The sequence below is a fragment of the Salmo trutta genome, unplaced genomic scaffold (genome assembly GCF_901001165.1).
Source record: "Salmo trutta unplaced genomic scaffold, fSalTru1.1, whole genome shotgun sequence".
NCBI lineage: Eukaryota > Metazoa > Chordata > Actinopteri > Salmoniformes > Salmonidae > Salmo > Salmo trutta.
In genome coordinates, this window is record NW_021822741.1 from 25,839 (window position 1) to 45,590 (window position 19,752).

General features: G+C 42.1%; 1 protein-coding gene across 1 annotated transcript in view; it reads right to left on the reverse strand.

Moving 5' to 3' along the window:
• Window positions 1-3,171: 3,171 nt before the first annotated feature.
• LOC115184117 (sialoadhesin-like) overlaps window positions 3,172-19,752 on the reverse strand; it is a 161,367-nt gene continuing 144,786 nt past the window's right edge. Inside the window, exons 10-12 of the mRNA XM_029745107.1 lie at window positions 4,422-4,657; window positions 3,265-3,355; window positions 3,172-3,233 (exon numbers count right to left, since the gene is read on the reverse strand). Coding sequence (XP_029600967.1) covers window positions 3,274-3,355; window positions 4,422-4,657 — 318 coding nt within the window. The 3' untranslated portion in view covers window positions 3,172-3,233; window positions 3,265-3,273. The remainder of the gene's footprint in view (window positions 3,234-3,264; window positions 3,356-4,421; window positions 4,658-19,752) is intronic.

The window sequence follows — 19,752 nt, forward strand, 5'->3', positions numbered from 1 at the left end:
ATAATGTAATAGAATAGTACAGGACTATAGAATGTAATAGAATAGTACAGGACTGTAGAATGTAATAGTACAGTACGGTATACAAGAATAGTACAGTTCTGTAGAATGTAATAGAATATAATATAAACAGAATATAAGAAATGTATTGTTCCTGAGAGCAAACATCAAGAAGTAATTAAAACATATTTATAATGTTCTTAGCCTTAATATAAAATCTAACAAGTTGGAGTTTATGTAACATAAAAAATATCAAATATATGCATTCTGCAGCGATACCCCATCCCATCTGGTTTGCGCTTAGTGGGACTATCTTTTTTTTTTTCAACAGGACAATGACCCAACACACCTCCAGGCTGTGTAAGGGCTATTTGACCAAGAAGGAGAGTGACGGAGTGCTGCATCAGATGACCTGGCCTCCACAATCACCCCAACCTCAACCATATTGAGATGGTTTGGGATGAGTTGGACCGCAGAGTGTAGGAAAAGCAGCCAAGGAATGCTCAGCATTTGTGGAAACTCCTTCAAGACCTTTGGAAAAGCATTACAGGTGAAGCTGGTTGAGAGAATGCCAAGAGTCTGCAAAGCTGTCATCAAGGCAAAGGGTGGCTACTTTGAAGAATCTCAAATATAAAATATATTTTGATTTGTTTAACACTATTTTTTGTTACTACACGATTCCATATGTGTTATTTCATAGTTTTTATGTCTTCACTATTATTCTACAATGTAGAAAATAGTAAACATAAAGAAAAACACTTGAATGAGTAGGTGTGTCCAAACTTTTGACTGGTACTGTATATACAGTGCATTCGGAAAGTATTCAGACCCCTTGGCTTTTTCCACATTTTGTTACATTACAGCCTTATTCTAAAAATGGATGAAATTGTTTTTTTCCTCATCAATCTACACACAATACCCCATAATGACAAAGCAAAAACTGAAATATCACATTGACACAAGTATTCAGACCCTTTACTCAGTACATTGTTGAAGCACCTTTGGTAGTGATTACAGCCTCGAGTCTTCTTGGGTATGATGCTACAAGCTTGGCACACCTGTATTTGGGGAGTTTCTCCCATTCTTCTTTGCAGATCCTCTCAATCTCTGTGATGTTGGTTGGGGAGCGTCACTGCACAGCTATTTTCAGGTCTCTCCAAAGATGTTTGATCAGGTTCAAGTCCAGAGCGGCTGGGCCACTCAAGGACATTCAGAGATTTGTCCTGAAGCCACTCCTGCGTTGTCTTGGCTATGTGCTTAGGCTCGTTGTCCTGTTGGAAGGTGAACCATTGCGCCAGTCAGGTCCTGAGCGCTCTGGAGCAGGTTTTCATCAAGAATTTCTCAGTACTTTGCTCCGTTCATCTTTCTCTCGATCCTAACTAGTCTCCCAGTCTCTGCTGCTGAAAAACATACCAACAGCATGATGCTGCCACCACCATGCTTCCCCGTAGGGATGGTGCCAGGTTTCCTCCAGACGTGACGCTTGGCATTTCAGCCAAAAAGTTCAATCTTGGTTTCATCAGACCTGAGAATCTTGTTTCTCATGGTCTGAGAGTCCTTTGGGTGCTTTTTGGCAAACTCCAAGCGCGCTGTTATGTGCTTTTTACTGAGGAGTGGCTTCCATCTGTCCACTATACCATAAAGCCCTGATTGGTGGAGTGCTGCAGAGATGGTTGTCCTTCTGGAAGGTCCACAGTGGAACTCTGGAGCTCTGTCCGAGTGCCCATCGGGTTCTTCAGCACCTCCCTGACCAAAACCCTTTCTACAACTTGACTGGAGTCCACCTGTGGTAAATTCAATTGATTGGACAAGATTTGGAAAGGCCCACACCTGTCTATAAGGTCCCACAGTTGACCGTGCATGTCAGAGCAAAAACCAAGCCATGAGGTCAAAGGAATTTTGTGTAGAGCTCCGAGACAGGATTGTGTCGAGGCACAGATCTGGAGAAGGGTACCAAACAATCCTGCAGCACTGAAGGTCCGCAAGAACACAGTGGCTTCCCTCATTCTTAAATGGAATACGTTTGGAACAACCAAGACTGGCAATCCCGTCTCAGAGCTCAACACACAATTCCTTCGACCTCATGGCTTGGTTTTTGCTCTGAAATGCACGGTCAACTTTTTGGCTTAAATGCCAAGCGTCACGTCTGGAGGAAACCTGGCACCATCCCTACGAGGAAGCATGGTGGTGGCAGCATCATGCTGTTGGTATGTTTTTCAGCAGCAGAGACTGGGAGACTAGTTAGGATCGAGAGAAAGATGAACGGAGCAAAGTACTGAGAAATTCTTGATGAAAACCTTCAAAAGAAGAAGCCAATTAGGAAGTTTAGTCCAGATACTGTCATCTTTCAACAGTGGAATGATCAGAAATGGAATCAGATGACTCGTGTTCAAAAAATTGATCAGAAATACAGTGTAGACATTGTTAATGTTGTAAATGACTATTGTAGCTGGAAACGGCAGATTTTGTTATGGAATATCTACATAGGTGTACAGAGGCCCATTATCGCATCCATCACTCCTGTGTTCCAATGGCACGTTGTGTTAGCTAATCCAAGTTTAGGCTAATTGATCATTAGAAAACCTTTTTGCAATTAGTAGCACAGCTGAAAACTGTTGTTCTGATTAAAGAAGCAATAAAACTGGCCTTCTTTAGACTAGTTGAGTATCTGGAGCATCAGCATTTGTGAGTTCTATTACAGGCTTAAAATGGCCAGAAACAAAGGACATTCTTTTGAAACTCATCAGTCTATTCTTGTTCTGAGAAATGAAGGCTATTCCATGCGAGAAATTGCCAAGAAACTAAAGATGTCGTACAATGCTGTGTCCTACTCCTTTCACAGAACAGTGCAAACTGGCTCTAACCAGAATAGAAAGAGGAGTGGGAGGCCCCGGTGCACAACTGAGGAAGATGACAAATACAGCATTGTTTATAAGACAAAACTGACCCTGGATCAGCAGTCCAACTAAGTTTGAATAGTCCTGTGTGGCTCAGTTGGTAGAGCATGCTGCATGGTTTCCATTCCCAATGGGGCCACCGCCATGAAAAATGTATTCACACATAATTATAAGTCGCTTTGGATGAAAGCATTTTCTAAATGGCATATCTTATGATACATTATTATAACACTTAGTTTGACTATACAGGTCCAGATATACAGGGTTTCTGTCAAACTTGTTGTGTTCAGGTCTTCTTGGTTCTGGGTTTGTTGTGTTCAGGTCTTCTTGGTTCTGGGTTTGTAATGTTCAGGTCTTCTTGCATATGGATTTGTTGTGTTCAGGTCTTCTTGGTTCTGGGTTTGTTGACTGTACTGTAGAGAACATAGGAGTCCTTGTCAGCTGTTTGTGCTGCTGTGGGTCTGAAGAGAGAGAAACAGAAATTAAACAGAATCTGCATCCCCCAAAAAACCTTCTTATACTCTTACTTTGACCAAGGCCTACATGGTTCTGGTGAAAAGTAGTACACTAAATTAGGAATAGGGCTCCATTTGGAACACAGAACAGTTAATCAAAACCAGCACTCTCTCATTATAGACAGGAATTGTCTTGAGATTTCCATTGCTGGTTTTGTAGTTTAAGGAAATGCCATCACTTGTGGCCACTAGGGGTAAACTATTTGCTTATTAATGACATCATGGTCTTCTCGTCCAATAAGCAGCAGCATATGAATGAGCTGTAATCAAGAATTTAGCTTCTTTACAACCAAATCTAAAAAAAAGTATATGTAAAAGATATGTTATAGAAGGGTCACAATATTTTTTTGCGATTTCATTCGTTTGTGAGAAACTCCAACCAGCGATTCACTTCCTCATCCTCGTTGTTCAGGAAGTGGGCTCCAAAAACACCCCAAAACATCCTTTTAGAAACTAAAAAGCTCTAAGTAGTCTATAGTGATGCATGTCTTTAGATGTTGTACAACATGAAATTGTGTCATTCTGAACTTAATCCACAACGTTATGTTCCATGTTGTTGAGACTTGAACGATGCCTCTCGTCCGTTCTAGCAGCAGACTACACAGAGAACAGAACAGTTGGACGGGGAAACAGCACGAGTCACACAAAATGGAATATAACGTTGTGGATAACGTTTGGAATGACACAATTTCATGTGTACAACTGTTACATCTAAAGTCCTGCATCACTATACTGAGAGCTTTCTGTTTCTAAAAGACAGTATTGTGTTTTTGAAGCAGTTGTTCATGTTTTTTCAGAGCCTCTACTGCACAACGAGGATGAGGAAGTGAATTGCTGGTTGGGGCAAGTTTCTCTACAACAAGTGAAGTCGCAATAAAAGGTGTCTGGACCCTTCTATAACATTTACATACAAAATCGACATTTGGTTGTAAAAAATCCAACTTCTCCTTTAATGTGGTGTATTCACAATGCTCTAGAATTGACTGTTGTTGTAATGGCAGAATATGCTCACTGGTTGGCATTACTGGAGCGGTTGAATTTCACAGCATCGTACTGGACATCCTCGTCCTGTTTCTGGGGTTGATGCAGCTGGACGGTGGAGTACAGAGGCCCTTCCTGGATTTTGGAGCCAGAGAAGTGGACACTGGCATAGTGAACGTCATCCTGGTCGACGGTGGCTGCTGTCTGTGCTGCAGTAGGGGTCATGGCCATGCCTGAGATGTTGTCATACACTGGACTAGAGTCTCCCTGATGGGAAGAGGACAGACAACATGATGACTAGAAATGTTCCACAAAACAATACAAATAATCTGATTGTAACAGACTCACCTGTTCATTCTCTGATGTGTCTCTTGTGTCAGAGGTGGATTTGGAGGCCTTCTTCCTGGTTTGCACATTAATTCATGAATTTATTCTTGAATAAATCAATGATCAAATTAAGTTAATAAAAAGAGTTAGAGTGAAATAATCTTTAAAATAATCACTCACCTGAACCACATGAGTCCAGAGAGACAGAGGATGAGAACCAGAACAACCACTATGATTCCTACAGCTGCAGTCACAACTGAGGTTTGTTTCCCTATAATAAAATATGGATGATATGAGTACAATATTACAATATTTGTTAACTGATCTAATCTCAATGTATATATAATTATAAAACAAAGTATGATAAGCCAAAGTATAATTATTAATATTAGTTTGAAATGTAATTTTGTATTGAAATATATAAGATGGAACTTTACCTGTTACAATGATCATCAGAGCTATAGAGTTATTAGATGCTATTGTATTCTCAGCCTCACAGTAATATTCTCCTCTGTCCTCAGAGATGATGTTAGTGATGCTGTAACTCTGTCCTGATGCTTTTGGTGAGGTTACGTTCTTCTTGTACCAGCTGTATTTGTCCACAGGAGGGTTGGCATCACTGCTGCAGGTCAGAGTCACTGAACTGCCCTCCACTATTTCACCAGAGGGACTGACTGACACTGAGGTGTTCTTTGGACCATCTGATGTAAAATACCAAATATTTTATCGAAGTAATATTAACAATTAGTAAAAAAATATATTTTTGTTCTGTAATGATTGATAAAGTAAGACCTTTCTCTTTTGCCTGAATGCATGATACTTGTTGAGTAGAATACGGTACTATTGTACTGTACTCACACACTGCAGGAGATCTGAGTTCCTCATGGCCTTTTACAGCACAGTAGTAACTGTCTGCATCCTCACTGCTGATGGAGTACATGGGGGAGGAGTTATCTTGTACATTCTGTCCATTCTTGTACCAGATGTAGGTGGGGTTACCAGTCAGAGTACAGGTGGTGCTACAGGTCAGTGTCTTATACGCTGAAAACTGTTGAGGAGTCACCTTCACCTGAAAACCTGAATTAAAGGGGAGTAAAAACAGAGAACATCATTTTAGAATTAATGAATAATTTCATGACTCTTCAAAACTGTATAATGTGCTGTGCAGTGTTACCTGTGACGGTCAGAGTACAAACATCTATGACATTGTGTGTAATTTCTATGTAATGATGAATATTGAAGTATTACCCTTCTCATTGACTTTAAATGATTGATACTTCCTAAGTAGAATAGTAGTTTAATTCATACTCACAAACTACAGGAGAGTGGAGACCCTCTTGACCTTCAACAGCACAGGAGTAAATGTTCACAGAAGAATCCCAGACCACCAGCATATTACTAGAGTGTTGTTGGGAAGTGGGCTCATCTAGACGTTGTCCGTTCTTGTACCAGATGTAGGTGGGGTTGGGGTTGTCAGTCAGAGTACAGGTGGTGCTACAGGTCAGTGTTCTCTGTCCCTCTGCAGCAGGAGTCACCTTCACCTGCAGACCTGAAACAATATGTATAAAACCACATACACCTCTGTGTTAACAGGATGGTTCATTTATTTTCTCCTGTAATTCAATATGATTTACAGTTGTATCATACAGTGTAGTATTACCTGTGACAAACAGAGTTGTTCCTGGGAAACTATGACCCCATTCAAAGTTGTCTGTTTTAAAAGTGAAGCGATACTCAGCTGAGTCCTCCTCTCTCAGATCTGAGATTCTCAGGATGGAGGGACCTTCATTTCTCCATGTCTCTTTGTCAGTGTACTCAACACGACCTGCATACCCTGGGTCTCTGGTTAGGCCTTCAGGGGTCGACTTATTACTTCTAAACCAGAATGTTGATGTGGTGGGATAATAACTCATATAAGTACAGGATATGTCCACTGTTGACCCCTTCAAGACACAGATTCTCCTCTTCGTGTAATTCACTCTGTTGCAGTTCTGATCCTGAACACCTGAAACATAAAGAGGGCATCATTTACACAGTGGAATCGTGAGCTTCAGTAATCCAAAGTAGTTATACCATCCTGTCTTGTCAAAGTGTTGCACTTTTGCTAGACAACTGTGAGGGCTGATTAGTAGACAGAAGAGTTATACTTGAACAGTTAAACTAGAAGACTGAGTTGAATCCACACTCACACACTGCAGGAGAGTGGAGATCCTCATGGCCTTTTACAGCACAGGAATAACTCTCTGTTTTAGGACTCCAGACAGAGTGTTGTTGGGAAGTGGACTGAGGAAGAGACTGTCCATTCTTGTACCAGATGTAGGTGGGGTTGGGGTTACCAGTCAGAGTACAGATGGTTCTACAGGTAATTGTCACTGGATTTTGCCAACTTGAAGTAGTCACCTTCACCTGCAGCTCTGGAGTAGATGACAACATTAAAACCCTGAATACCCTGTTGTCAAGTTTAATCACATGATGCAAGATATTCTCATACTCATTTAATTCTTTAATCTGTTTAATATATACAAATCTAATTTATAGACCTACATGGTGTCATGACGTTGGCCTGTGGGTAAGGTTTATGACCCTCCCATAAATACCTTTCTCCCTTCCCCTCTCTTACTGACCCTACTGAAGGACTGCTGTCCTGTTAAATATAGAGAGTCTGGGAACATCAAACAAATGGGGAAAGGAACCATCTTTACATAATAAAACCAGTTGGAAATATGCTTGATAACGTAATGAGTATGTATGTCAGGTTCGTTGTTATCTGGGACATTATGATTGATGACAGGACGACATAAACTGTACCTGAGAAAGTATACACCCTCTAGTTATCAGAGTCACATGGAATTGTTATGCAATTGAAATGTTTGATATTGAAATTGTTTGTTAGGAGATTAAATGTAATTTTAGCTTCCAAATGAGAGAATTGGGTTTTCATAAGGAAAGTGCCCTGCTCGATCAGTGGTCCAACCCTGTGAAGAGACAAGGGTTATAAACGATGAAACACCTCCTTTCCCCCTCTCCACTATATAACCCTTTGACGAAAAGACATTCACCAGTTCCAGTACGGGAGGTCTGCAGACTCGACGTTAGGACACACATATCAAGAACATAACTAAGCCAACTTCGGCGTGAGCTTTGATGGCGAATGGTATGAACTTTGAGCTTATTCACTACAGAAGTGATACTTCCTAGCCGTTGAGTTAGCAGCGGCCGCTGTAGACGTGGGCTAGGAAAGGACGGACGACGGATCCAGTCTAACAGACGGAGGAAGATACCACCACGTATCCAATTTACCACCAGAGACATTGTTCCGAGGACAGGAAGATCTGTTGGCCAACCCAGCCAGCATCTACGACCAATCTACCGAAGCGCAGCTCAGAGTAAATATTTATTGCATTTTCCTTTTCCAAATGGGCGGTAATTTAGAATGCATAAGATAATGTATTTACGATAGCATAGCTGCTGTTTCTTTGTTCCTAAATCTTCCCGCTCTTTCATTCAAGCCCAACCCCCTTTCCTTTGTGTAACCAGCCATGATACAGGTTCCGTCCACCAGGACGTTTTCTGTATGACATCATTGTATTCTGTGTATTTGTAATTCTGTGTGATTAGTTAGGTATTTAGTAAATAAATAATTAAACCCAATTTTGTATTGCTGATTCAACTTGTTAGCCAGGGTTCATGAAGATAACCAAGAATTTACAACTTTCATTATGAGACTGAAAATAAGATAAGGGTTAATATTGACTGCTATCGATGTAAAATATTACTAAGTATTTTAAGAGGTTATTCGGAAGATAACGGCTCTATAAATGTTCTTCTGTGGTGCCCCGACTTTCTAGTTAATTACATTTACATGATTAGCTTAATCAGGTAATATTAATTACAGAGAAATAATTTTATAAGTTAGCATGTCATATCACTTAATCCGGCATAGCCAAAGACACGACATATTGGAGCCCCTGTGCGAGGAATCTAAAATAGGATGAAGCTTTCATTTTGATTCAGCCTATATAAAATTGAAAAGCAGATTACATAATATACCAAGTTGATTATATACATTATGGGAATTGTAGATCGGAATTATTGGTGCGTGTGTGCTCTGGAGAGTCACCTCCGTGTTGTGCTCTGACGTAGTCAGTGGGTAGCATACCCTATACAGTTCTGTAGGAGGACTGATAAAGCTATCTGAGAAATAGCGCGTTTGGCCAAACGCAGGGCTATTTCTGCCTCGCGCGTTTCAGACGCGTGTTGGCTAGGTCATTATTAATTTCTCGAGCGAGGACAAAGAGCCAGCCGATTTAAATTTAGGAGAGATTAGCTTGTCCAGCGTATCTCTCTGTCTGTCTCTCGCGTTTCGATGCGTGGAGACCACGGTGCATTTTGTTGTTTACCGCGAGTTCCGGTTAAAACATCGTCAAATATCGCCGAAAAGGGTTTGAACATAATACGTTATAAGTAAAACCTTTCCCTTGCCAAGGGAATCCTATGTTGAGCATTTTTCAGGCATAAAGTAGCATTAGCTTGCTCGAGATGCTAAGCTAACAAAAGGGAAAACAGCCATTTTGTTTGTGCCACATTGTAATTCATCCGACTTGAGTTGGATTTCAACGTGTGCCAGCAGACTCACCTCTGAAGAGTCACCAGTACTGTACTTCAAATAATTAATCAGGTGACACTCAAGTCGTTACTCATGATATCCAGACGGATATCGATGTCTTATTCAATTGAACTAATAAGTGAAATTGCCAGATTTACATTCTCAAGTGGATCTTTTAAAAAAAAGTTTTCTAAATGAGACATTGTAATCTTTTTTCCACATTAACCTAGATGAATAAACCTCTCAGGTTAATTAAAGTTTAAATCCCAAATAGCCTATACAGGTTTGATTTATCATTAAAATTGATCAATCAGTAAAATTTGGTTTTTGCAAAACCCATTCAGTAATCCAGTACTGACAGAAGTCCCGCCCCAGTGGGAATCCCATGTGGCTTCGGCCCAAGGAAGAAGTGTACCATAGTGGGGAGTGTTCCCAACATTTGATCGACTTTTTACACTTGTGAAATCCAATCAATGGAGATTGTATGGATTATCGTCTCATTCAATTTAATCAATTAAATTGTTGAACATACCTTTCTAGGTTCTTCCAATTAAATGAGACACTTTTAAAACTTCTCATATTAACCTGGATGAAGCAACCTCAGGTTAATTCAAGTTTAATACCCAGATAGCCTACCCAGGTAGGATTAATCATTGGCATTGATTAATTAATTAAATTTGCTTTTGCAAATTCATTAATGTCCAACTTCCACATTACTGGTACAGTACTGATGGTTTGTCAACATCTATAAATAGAGTAAACTTGTCTTTGCAGCTTCCAATGAATTCCAAACCCAAACATTAAAAAAAATAGGAACATTTTTCCTCTAAATTTTTCTAATTATGTGCAAGCTACCAAAGGAGGTGGTCACCACTCCTCCGCTAATTAGTGAACCTCAACCCATAAAAGGATCGATCTCTGACCTCAGCAGGGATACCAACCCTAATTATGACATTAGCGAAAACACAGCCGAAATTGCGAACGCTCTCCAAAATCAACCATCAAACACAGGCTTTGTGACGGTTCTCTCCACTTTAGCACTTATGTATCGCCATCACAGGTTGGCATCGATCCAATACCACAGTGCACAGCTGAAGCACATGCAAGACATGGCTAACATGAGGGCAAAGGTGGAGAGAACTGAGCAACTATTGACAAAAGCAGGAAATGAAAACATTCTGCTAGTCGAGGACCTGCGTTTGAAATCGGAAGAATTAAAAGTAATTGCAAATACTTATGACGATGAACGAGCACAAACTCTCCAACAAAATCGTCATCTGCAGGAACATCTCGATTTAGCCAAAACTAAATACGATGATGTCCACGCCAAACTAGATAAATCTGAAGAGTTATCTACAAACAGGAGCGCTCAACTTGACAACATGTATGCTGTTTTGTTGAATGTTACTCAAAATAACACGGTGCTCCTCAAAGCGCTGCAGACCAAAGACGATCAGTTAATGAACACAGTGACAAAGTTGGATGATAAATCAGCAGAACTTATTGAAGTTGCTGACCAAATGAATGATGAGAGAACTCAGGTGATGAGGATGGAAATATTGATTTCTAAGCAAGCAGAGGAAATCTCATCACTGAATCTCTCGCTCCGTACTCGAGACCTCTATCTGCAAACCATGACAGATAAGTTTGAGACCGAAAGGAGCAGGTGTGACACTCACGTGTCCAAAATTGGTACTCTAAGCGCTCAAGTGGACTCTGCAATGCAGCAGAAGACCACCCTTAGGTACCATCTGGAGGAAGTCCAGAATGGTCACGCTCTACAGCATGACTACCCATCCAAGCAACCGGAGTCCGGTACTCAAAGGAGTGAAGATGATAGGTTTCAGACATTGCCTCCATCATGTGTCCCTCAGTCATCTCCTCTTGGCCATTCGGCACTGAGTAATATGGAGCCTCTTGGCCAACAAAGCCAAAGCTTGGCTTCTCCTCTTGGCCTGTCGGACCCAATTTCTCCACAGGATGAAGCCAATCCTCTCCGCCCGCTTGGTGCGGAATACCTTGACAAACTCGTCAAGAATTTCCCCACCTTTGACCCCGTTCCAGGTCAGCCAAACGATACTGAGACGTTCCTAGCTGACATAGAGGACGCGTTGGGTGGCTACCCGAACGCTACGGATTCTGACAGGGTTTACCTGTTGAAGCGAACGTCGAATAGACACGTGACGAGGTTCATTCGCCTACAACAGCAACACGTGCTAAATGACTACGCTAAACTTGCCACAGCTTTGATATTAGAGTTCAGTGGTTCTGCGACTCGCAAACACGATAGCTCACTGGCTAACACGGTCAAACAAGCTCGAAATGAACCCCCACAAGCTTTCTATCATAGGCTTCGTTCAGCTTACTTTGGCCTACTCACGGAAACAGGAATGGAAGAGCTGTTACCATTCAAACAAATGTTTCTGTCGAACATGTATCCCACCTTCATTACCTACTTGTGCCCTGCAGCCCACGTTGGCTTGCCTATCTTACAACTCAGAGAGCTTGCAAGCACAGCTTTTGAGGCATCAAAAGCTCGCAACACTAAGAGCCCTGACCACTCGGTTTTGAAGTTTAACCAGGAGCACTCACTCCAGTTAGAGGGTGCATTATCAGGTATTGGAGCGTTGAGAGATGACGCACAACAACAGTTTCTACCACAAAACCATGGTTCCAATAACCTCCGCGGTCGAAATAACTGTAAAGCACGTAGCCATCAACATGACTACCGCTACAATCGACCCGTTCGCTACGTTCCTGCACCCAACCCACAAAAAGTGTCAGAGCACAAGGGTAACAAAGGGTTGAAGGACGATCAAAACGTAGACCAATGTTCTCCAGAAGTCCCACTACGGGAAGAACTTAAGCGAGAACAATTTGAGAAAAGGGTAAAAGATAAGTCACAAGGACTAGACGGGGAATTACCGGACACCAGGTCCGCAGAAATTAACACCCATAGCAAGGACGTTAAAGTTCAAATTTCTCCCGCTCTCATTCAAGACCCTATCCAGGGCCCGCCTGATCAAGAAACAAGCCCCCGGGCTTTGTCTATAGACTCTGATACAAAAGTTGCGAAGAAAAAGGTCAAACGCTTCGTTAAAGCCAAGCCCACTCAAAATCGGAAAAGTCAATCTGCTTCCACCTTGAACAGAAATGGCACATCATGTCGTTGCGAACGACCACTCCACTTTGTGGGGAATATGTCCACGAACCACGAATCTAAACGGCCATACCTGGAAACAGTCCTGGAGGACTGCTTAACTTGTCATGGCTAATATATTCGGGTGCGACAATATCACTCATCTCTCAAACATTGTTTGATGATCTCAAAAGGGCTTTGAAGCCAACTAAACGTTGGTTAAAAGTGGAACGATGCGACACTAAACTTCGAGGGGTCACTCAGACTACCTCGCCTCTCACATTGAGAGTCATGCTGAAACTACACTTCCAGGACATATCGTTCGTTCACCCTGTGTATGTTACCAGCCTCGAAACTGTAACCCTGCTACTTGGAGCAGACTTGATGGATCGGTTACTCCCATTGATGGATTGGAAAACCAACCAGGTATTGTCACAGGCCACAGTGCCCTCTCCACTTACCACACTGTCTTCCCCTAACGCTAGCTGCAATGCAGTCATTCACGAGGGGTATCTGTCAAAAGCACCCCTTGGGAAAAAGACGTTTAGAAACCTCTTGGTGCAGAATCCGATCCAAGGAGATATTACGATATCTCGACACATTCCATCAGCCAATCTGATTGACCATTCTTTTCATGATTTCGAGCCAGCTGTCTCTGTGAATGAGCAACTTCCCTCCTCCTTGCAGTCGTGCAAGACGGTAGTTGAGATGAACTTCTCTTGCCCTTCGGACACTTCCGCAAGCACTGCGGCCGTCTCAGCAAGAAAAACATTGATGTGCAGAGTACACTCTGCTTCCGATGATACACCTTCTGCTTTGGTGGGGACTGTCACCCCTTACAATGACACTAATGGCGTCAGTCCAGCAACTGACCCGATGACTCCCACTGGTGAAACACTTTGCGATATCACAGACCGATATCCTCGTCTCAGTTTGCAGGTACTGAAGAGGTTGCCACACGCGGACGCGGTGGTGACTGACAGACCTCGACAGCCACTGAGGGTGTTGAAGCACAAACACCAGGAGATTTGGTTGAAAGGTTACAGCCATTCTCATAATAACGCGGCCACTGACAACTCGTACATAGGGTCCGACCTTTTCGTTTGCGCCTCGGACACCAACACCAACCGCTGGTGGGGGGGTCCCGAGACACAAAGGGGGGGAATAGTAGCCCAGACCCATGATGAGCCTCATCGAGGCCGGTGGGGGGGTCGAGACTACGGACAACACCGTACGAGGCCGCCAGAGCATAAATCAAATCTAGTTGTAAACTCCCCTATGAGAACAGTGAGGAGCAGACAGGCCCCTAGACGGGGATTATCTTAGAACACGTCTAAGATAGTACTGAGGTGTACCACACTGGTCGTAAAGGAAGTCCAATGGACTTGTCCACCTCCAAAACAAATGGCAACAATAATCATTCCTTGCCATGTGTAGGTTCAACTACAATACAACTAGTAATATGCTCCAATCATGTGTTCCGGTAGATAATATTTCAGAATAAATCGGTAGGACAACTGGACCCCTTGAATACCAGTACCAATACCACAGTCAGTCCAGCAACACTCAGTAAAAGGATTAGTAACCTCACAAGTTAAATTGCTATTGATAATAGCGACATAGGAGTCACTCAGAGTGCAACACGGGGAAGGGAATCTCCATTGCACTCTTCCAATGGTTAACACATGCCACTAATAAATAGAACCCTCCGTTCAGGAGAAAAGTTATTAGAAGTCATGAACCATGATCACACCACGTACGACTGGTCTAATACTTAGAGTACTTCCGTCGTGAGGTTAGCTCCTCCGTGGATAACATAGCTATGAAATAGACTTCATACCTACTGCCACTACAATAGTGGAAGACACCGTGACTTGTAGAAAACTACTACAGACTCCCTTGACACCAATTCTGACTGACCTCCAGGCATTGACCTGAAAATTACCTGACTACGTCAGACTCATTCTGAACAAGTTGTAATCTGTCAGGATACTTAGTTTTCTTCCCTTGACATGCGCGATTGTGTAAGCATAAACGCACATGCACAACGGAACATCCAATTAGGATTTATGCTAGGATCACTTAAGGGTCCAAGCAAAATACCAGCCTTAGTAAAGTTGAACATTTACTTCTAGGCCTTTGACTCTACAGCACTCACCAGTTTTCTAACCAGAAGTCCATAGGTCATCCTGTAGACTGCCCAAAACTAGTGCCTTACAGCTGTAGACTTATCATATAGTTGTCAACTTAGGATAGTACCCTAAGCGCCACCCCGCAAATTAGGAAAGCCCTAGATATGACATTATACAATGCCATGATAGGGTCATTTTGCCAAGACCATGGACGTAGATAGAATACAGTCCAATTAGATGATTAAGGTGGCATAACTATACTTTGTTTTGTTTATGCTTTCATTCATTTTGTTTCATTTTCTTCGGCACATAGAAAGTGATAGAGCCATAAACAACTCCCCCATACAACCATCAGTTAGTGCCACAACGCCGCTCATTTGGGAGGAAATGTAATGATATATTTCATGAGTGTGTGTGCGTTGTTAACATCTGCCTAAGTTACTGCCCAGATATTCCAGTCTGGACGACCAGAAGACGGGTCCGGAACGGCGATCCCAATCCGGACATCCGCTGCCGAGTCATGGAACGGACTTCTTCATTTGCAGAGACCCTACCCGGGTCGACCACCAGAGGGGGGACTGCAAAGCATCCACCAACTGGACATCTGCTGCCCAGCCTTGGAGCGGACTTCTTCATTTGCAGACACCCTACCCGGGTCGACCGCCAGATGGGGACCACAACGATGATCCACAACCAGGACAACCCACGTTCATTTTTATGTTGGTTTACAACATGCAGTTTAATCGCAAGATTGAACCCAACATGGGGGGACTGTCATGACGTTGGCCTGTGGGTAAGGTTTATGACCCCCCCATAAATACCTTTCTCCCTTCCCCTCTCTTACTGACCCTACTGAAGGACTGCTGTCCTGTTAAATATAGAGAGTCTGGGAACATCAAACAAATGGGGAAAGGAACCATCTTTACAAAATAAAACCAGTTGGAAATATGCTTGATAACGTAATGAGTATGTATGTCAGGTTCGTTGTTATCTGGGACATTATGATTGATGACAGGACGACATAAACTGTACCTGAGAAAGTATACACCCTCTAGTTATCAGAGTCACATGGAATTGTTATGCAATTGAAATGTTTGATATTGAAATTGTTTGTTAGGAGATTAAATGTAATTTTAGCTTCCAAATGAGAGAATTGGGTTTTCATAAGGAAAGTGCCCTGCTCGATCAGTGGTCCAACCCTGTAAAGAGACAAGGGTTATAAACGATGAAACACCTCCTTTCCCCCTCTCCACTATATAACCCTTTGACGAAAAGACATTCACCAGTTCCAGTACGGGAGGTCTGCAGACTCAACGTTAGAAGGACACACATATCAAGAACATAACTAAGCCAACCTCGGCGTGAGCTTTGATGGCGAATGGTATGAACTTTGAGCTTATTCACTACAGAAGTGATACTTCCTAGCCGTTGAGTTAGCAGCGGCCGCTGTAGACGTGGGCTAGGAAAGGACGGACGACGGATCCAGTCTAACAGATGGACGAAGATACCACCACGTATCCAATTTACCACCAGAGACATTGTTCCGAGGACAGGAAGATCTGTTGGCCAACCCATCCAGCATCTACGACCAATCTACCGAAGCGCAGCTCAGAGTAAATATTTATTGCATTTTCCTTTTCCAAATGGGCGGTAATTTAGAATGCATAAGATAATGTATTTTCGATAGCATAGCTGCTGTTTCTTTGTTCCTAAATCTTCCCGCTCTTTCATTCAAGCCCAACACCCTTTCCTTTGTGTAACCAGCCATGATACAGGTTCCGTCCACCAGGACGTTTTCTGTATGACATCATTGTTTTCTGTGTATTTGTAATTCTGTGTGATTAGTTAGGTATTTAGTAAATAAATAATTAAACCCAATTTTGTATTGCTGATTCAACTTGTTAGCCAGGGTTCATGAAGATAACCAAGAATTTACAACTTTCATTATGAGACTGAAAATAAGATAAGGGTTAATATTGACTGCTATCGATGTAAAATATTACTAAGTATTTTAAGAGGTTATTCGGAAGATAACGGCTCTATAAACGTTCTTCTGTGGTGCCCCGACTTTCTAGTTAATTACATTTACATGATTAGCTTAATCAGGTAATATTAATTACAGAGAAATAATTTTATAAGTTAGCATGTCATATCACTTAATCCGGCATAGCCAAAGACACGACAATGGACAGTAGATATTAATTAAACAGATTAGCAGTTTAAAGCATCTTACTGTACCTGTGACAGACAGAGAGACTCCAGGATCACCAGTATATAGAATGTTACTGTACCTGTTACAGACAGAGTGACTCCAGGATCACCAGTATATAGAATGTTACTGTACCTGAGACAGACAGAGTGACTCCAGGATCACCAGTATATAGAATGTTACTGTACCTGTTACAGACAGAGTGACTCCAGGATCACCAGTATATAGAATGTTACTGTACCTGTGACAGACAGAGTGACTCCAGGATCACCAGTATATAGAATGTTACTGTACCTGTTACAGACAGAGTGACTCCAGGATCACCAGTATATAGAATGTTACTGTACCTGTGACAGACAGAGTGACTCCAGGATCACCAGTATATAGAATGTTACTGTACCTGTTACAGACAGAGTGACTCCAGGATCACCAGTATATAGAATGTTACTGTACCTGTGACAGACAGAGTGACTCCATGATCACCAGTATATAGAATGTTACTGTACCTGTTACAGACAGAGTGACTCCAGGATCACCAGTATATAGAATGTTAGTGTACCTGTTACAGACAGAGTGACTCCAGGATCACCAGTATATAGAATGTTACTGTACCTGTGACAGACAGAGTGACTCCAGGATCACCAGTATATAGAATGTTACTGTACCTGTGACAGACAGAGTGACTCCAGGATCACCAGTATATAGAATGTTACTGTACCTGTTACATACAGAGTAACTCCAGGATCACCAGTATATAGACTGTTACTGTACCTGTGACATACAGAGACTCCAGGATCACCAGTATATAGAATATTACTGTACCTGTGACAGACAGAGAGACTCCAGGATCACCAGTATATAGAATGTTACTGTACCTGTGACAGACAGAGACTCCAGGATCACCAGTATATAGAATGTTACTGTACCTGTAATAGACAGAGTGTCTCCAGGATCACCAGTATATAGACTGTTACTGTACCTGTGACAGACAGAGACTCCAGGATCACCAGTATATAGAACGTTACTGTACCTGTTACAGACAGAGAGACTCCAGGATCACCAGTATATAAAATGTTACTGTACCTGTGACAGACAGAGTGACTCCAGGATCACCAGTATATAGAATGTTACTGTACCTGTTACATACAGAGTAACTCCAGGATCACCAGTATATAGAATGTTACTGTACCTGTGACAGACAGAGACTCCAGGATCACCAGTATATAGAATGTTACTGTACCTGTAATAGACAGAGTGTCTCCAGGATCACCAGTATATAGACTGTTACTGTACCTGTGACAGACAGAGACTCCAGGATCACCAGTATATAGAACTTTACTGTACCTGTTACAGACAGAGAGACTCCAGGATCACCAGTATATAAAATGTTACTGTACCTGTTACAGACAGAGTGACTCCAGGATCACCAGTATATAGAATGTTACTGTACCTGTGACAGACAGAGACTCCAGGATCACCAGTATATAAAATGTTGCTGTACCTGTTACAGACAGAGTGACTCCAGGATCACCAGTTTATAGAATGTTACTGTACCTGTTACATACAGAGTAACTCCAGGATCACCAGTATATAGAATGTTACTGTACCTGTGACAGACAGAGACTCCAGGATCACCAGTATATAGAATGTTAGTGTACCTGTAATAGACAGAGTGTCTCCAGGATCACCAGTATATAGACTGTTACTGTACCTGTGACAGACAGAGACTCCAGGATCACCAGTATATAGAATGTTACTGTACCTGTTACAGACAGAGTGACTCCAGGATCACCAGTATATAGAATGTTACTGTACCTGTAACAGACAGAGTGACTCCAGGATCACCAGTATATAGAATGTTACTGTACCTGTTACATACAGAGTAACTCCAGGATCACCAGTATATAGAATGTTACTGTACCTGTGACAGACAGAGACTCCAGGATCACCAGTATATAGAATGTTACTGTTCCTGTAATAGACAGAGTGTCTCCAGGATCACCAGTATATAGACTGTTACTGTACCTGTGACAGACAGAGACTCCAGGATCACCAGTATATAGAACTTTACTGTACCTGTTACAGACAGAGAGACTCCAGGATCACCAGTATATAAAATGTTACTGTACCTGTGACAGACAGAGACTCCAGGATCACCAGTATATAAAATGTTGCTGTACCTGTTACAGACAGAGTGACTCCAGGATCACCAGTTTATAGAATGTTACTGTACCTGTTACATACAGAGTAACTCCAGGATCACCAGTATATAGAATGTTACTGTACCTGTGACAGACAGAGACTCCAGGATCACCAGTATATAGAATGTTAGTGTACCTGTAATAGACAGAGTGTCTCCAGGATCACCAGTATATAGACTGTTACTGTACCTGTGACAGACAGCGACTCCAGGATCACCAGTATATAGAATGTTACTGTACCTGTTACAGACAGAGTGACTCCAGGATCACCAGTATATAGAATGTTACTGTACCTGTAACAGACAGAGTGACTCCAGGATCACCAGTATATAGAATGTTACTGTACCTGTTACAGACAGAGTGACTCCAGGATCACCAGTATATAGAATGTTACTGTACCTGTGACAGACAGAGTGACTCCAGGATCACCAGTATATAGAATATTACTGTACCTGTTACAGACAGAGTGACTCCAGGATCACCAGTATATAGACTGTTACTGTACCTGTGACAGACAGAGTGACTCCAGGATCACCAGTATATAGACTGTTACTGTACCTGTTACAGACAGAGTGACTCCAGGATCACCAGTATATAGAATGTTACTGTACCTGTGACAGACAGAGAGACTCCAGGATCACCAGTATATAGAATGTTACTGTACCTGTTACAGACAGAGTGACTCCAGGATCACCAGTATATAGAATGTTACTGTACCTGTTACAGACAGAGAGACTCCAGGATCACC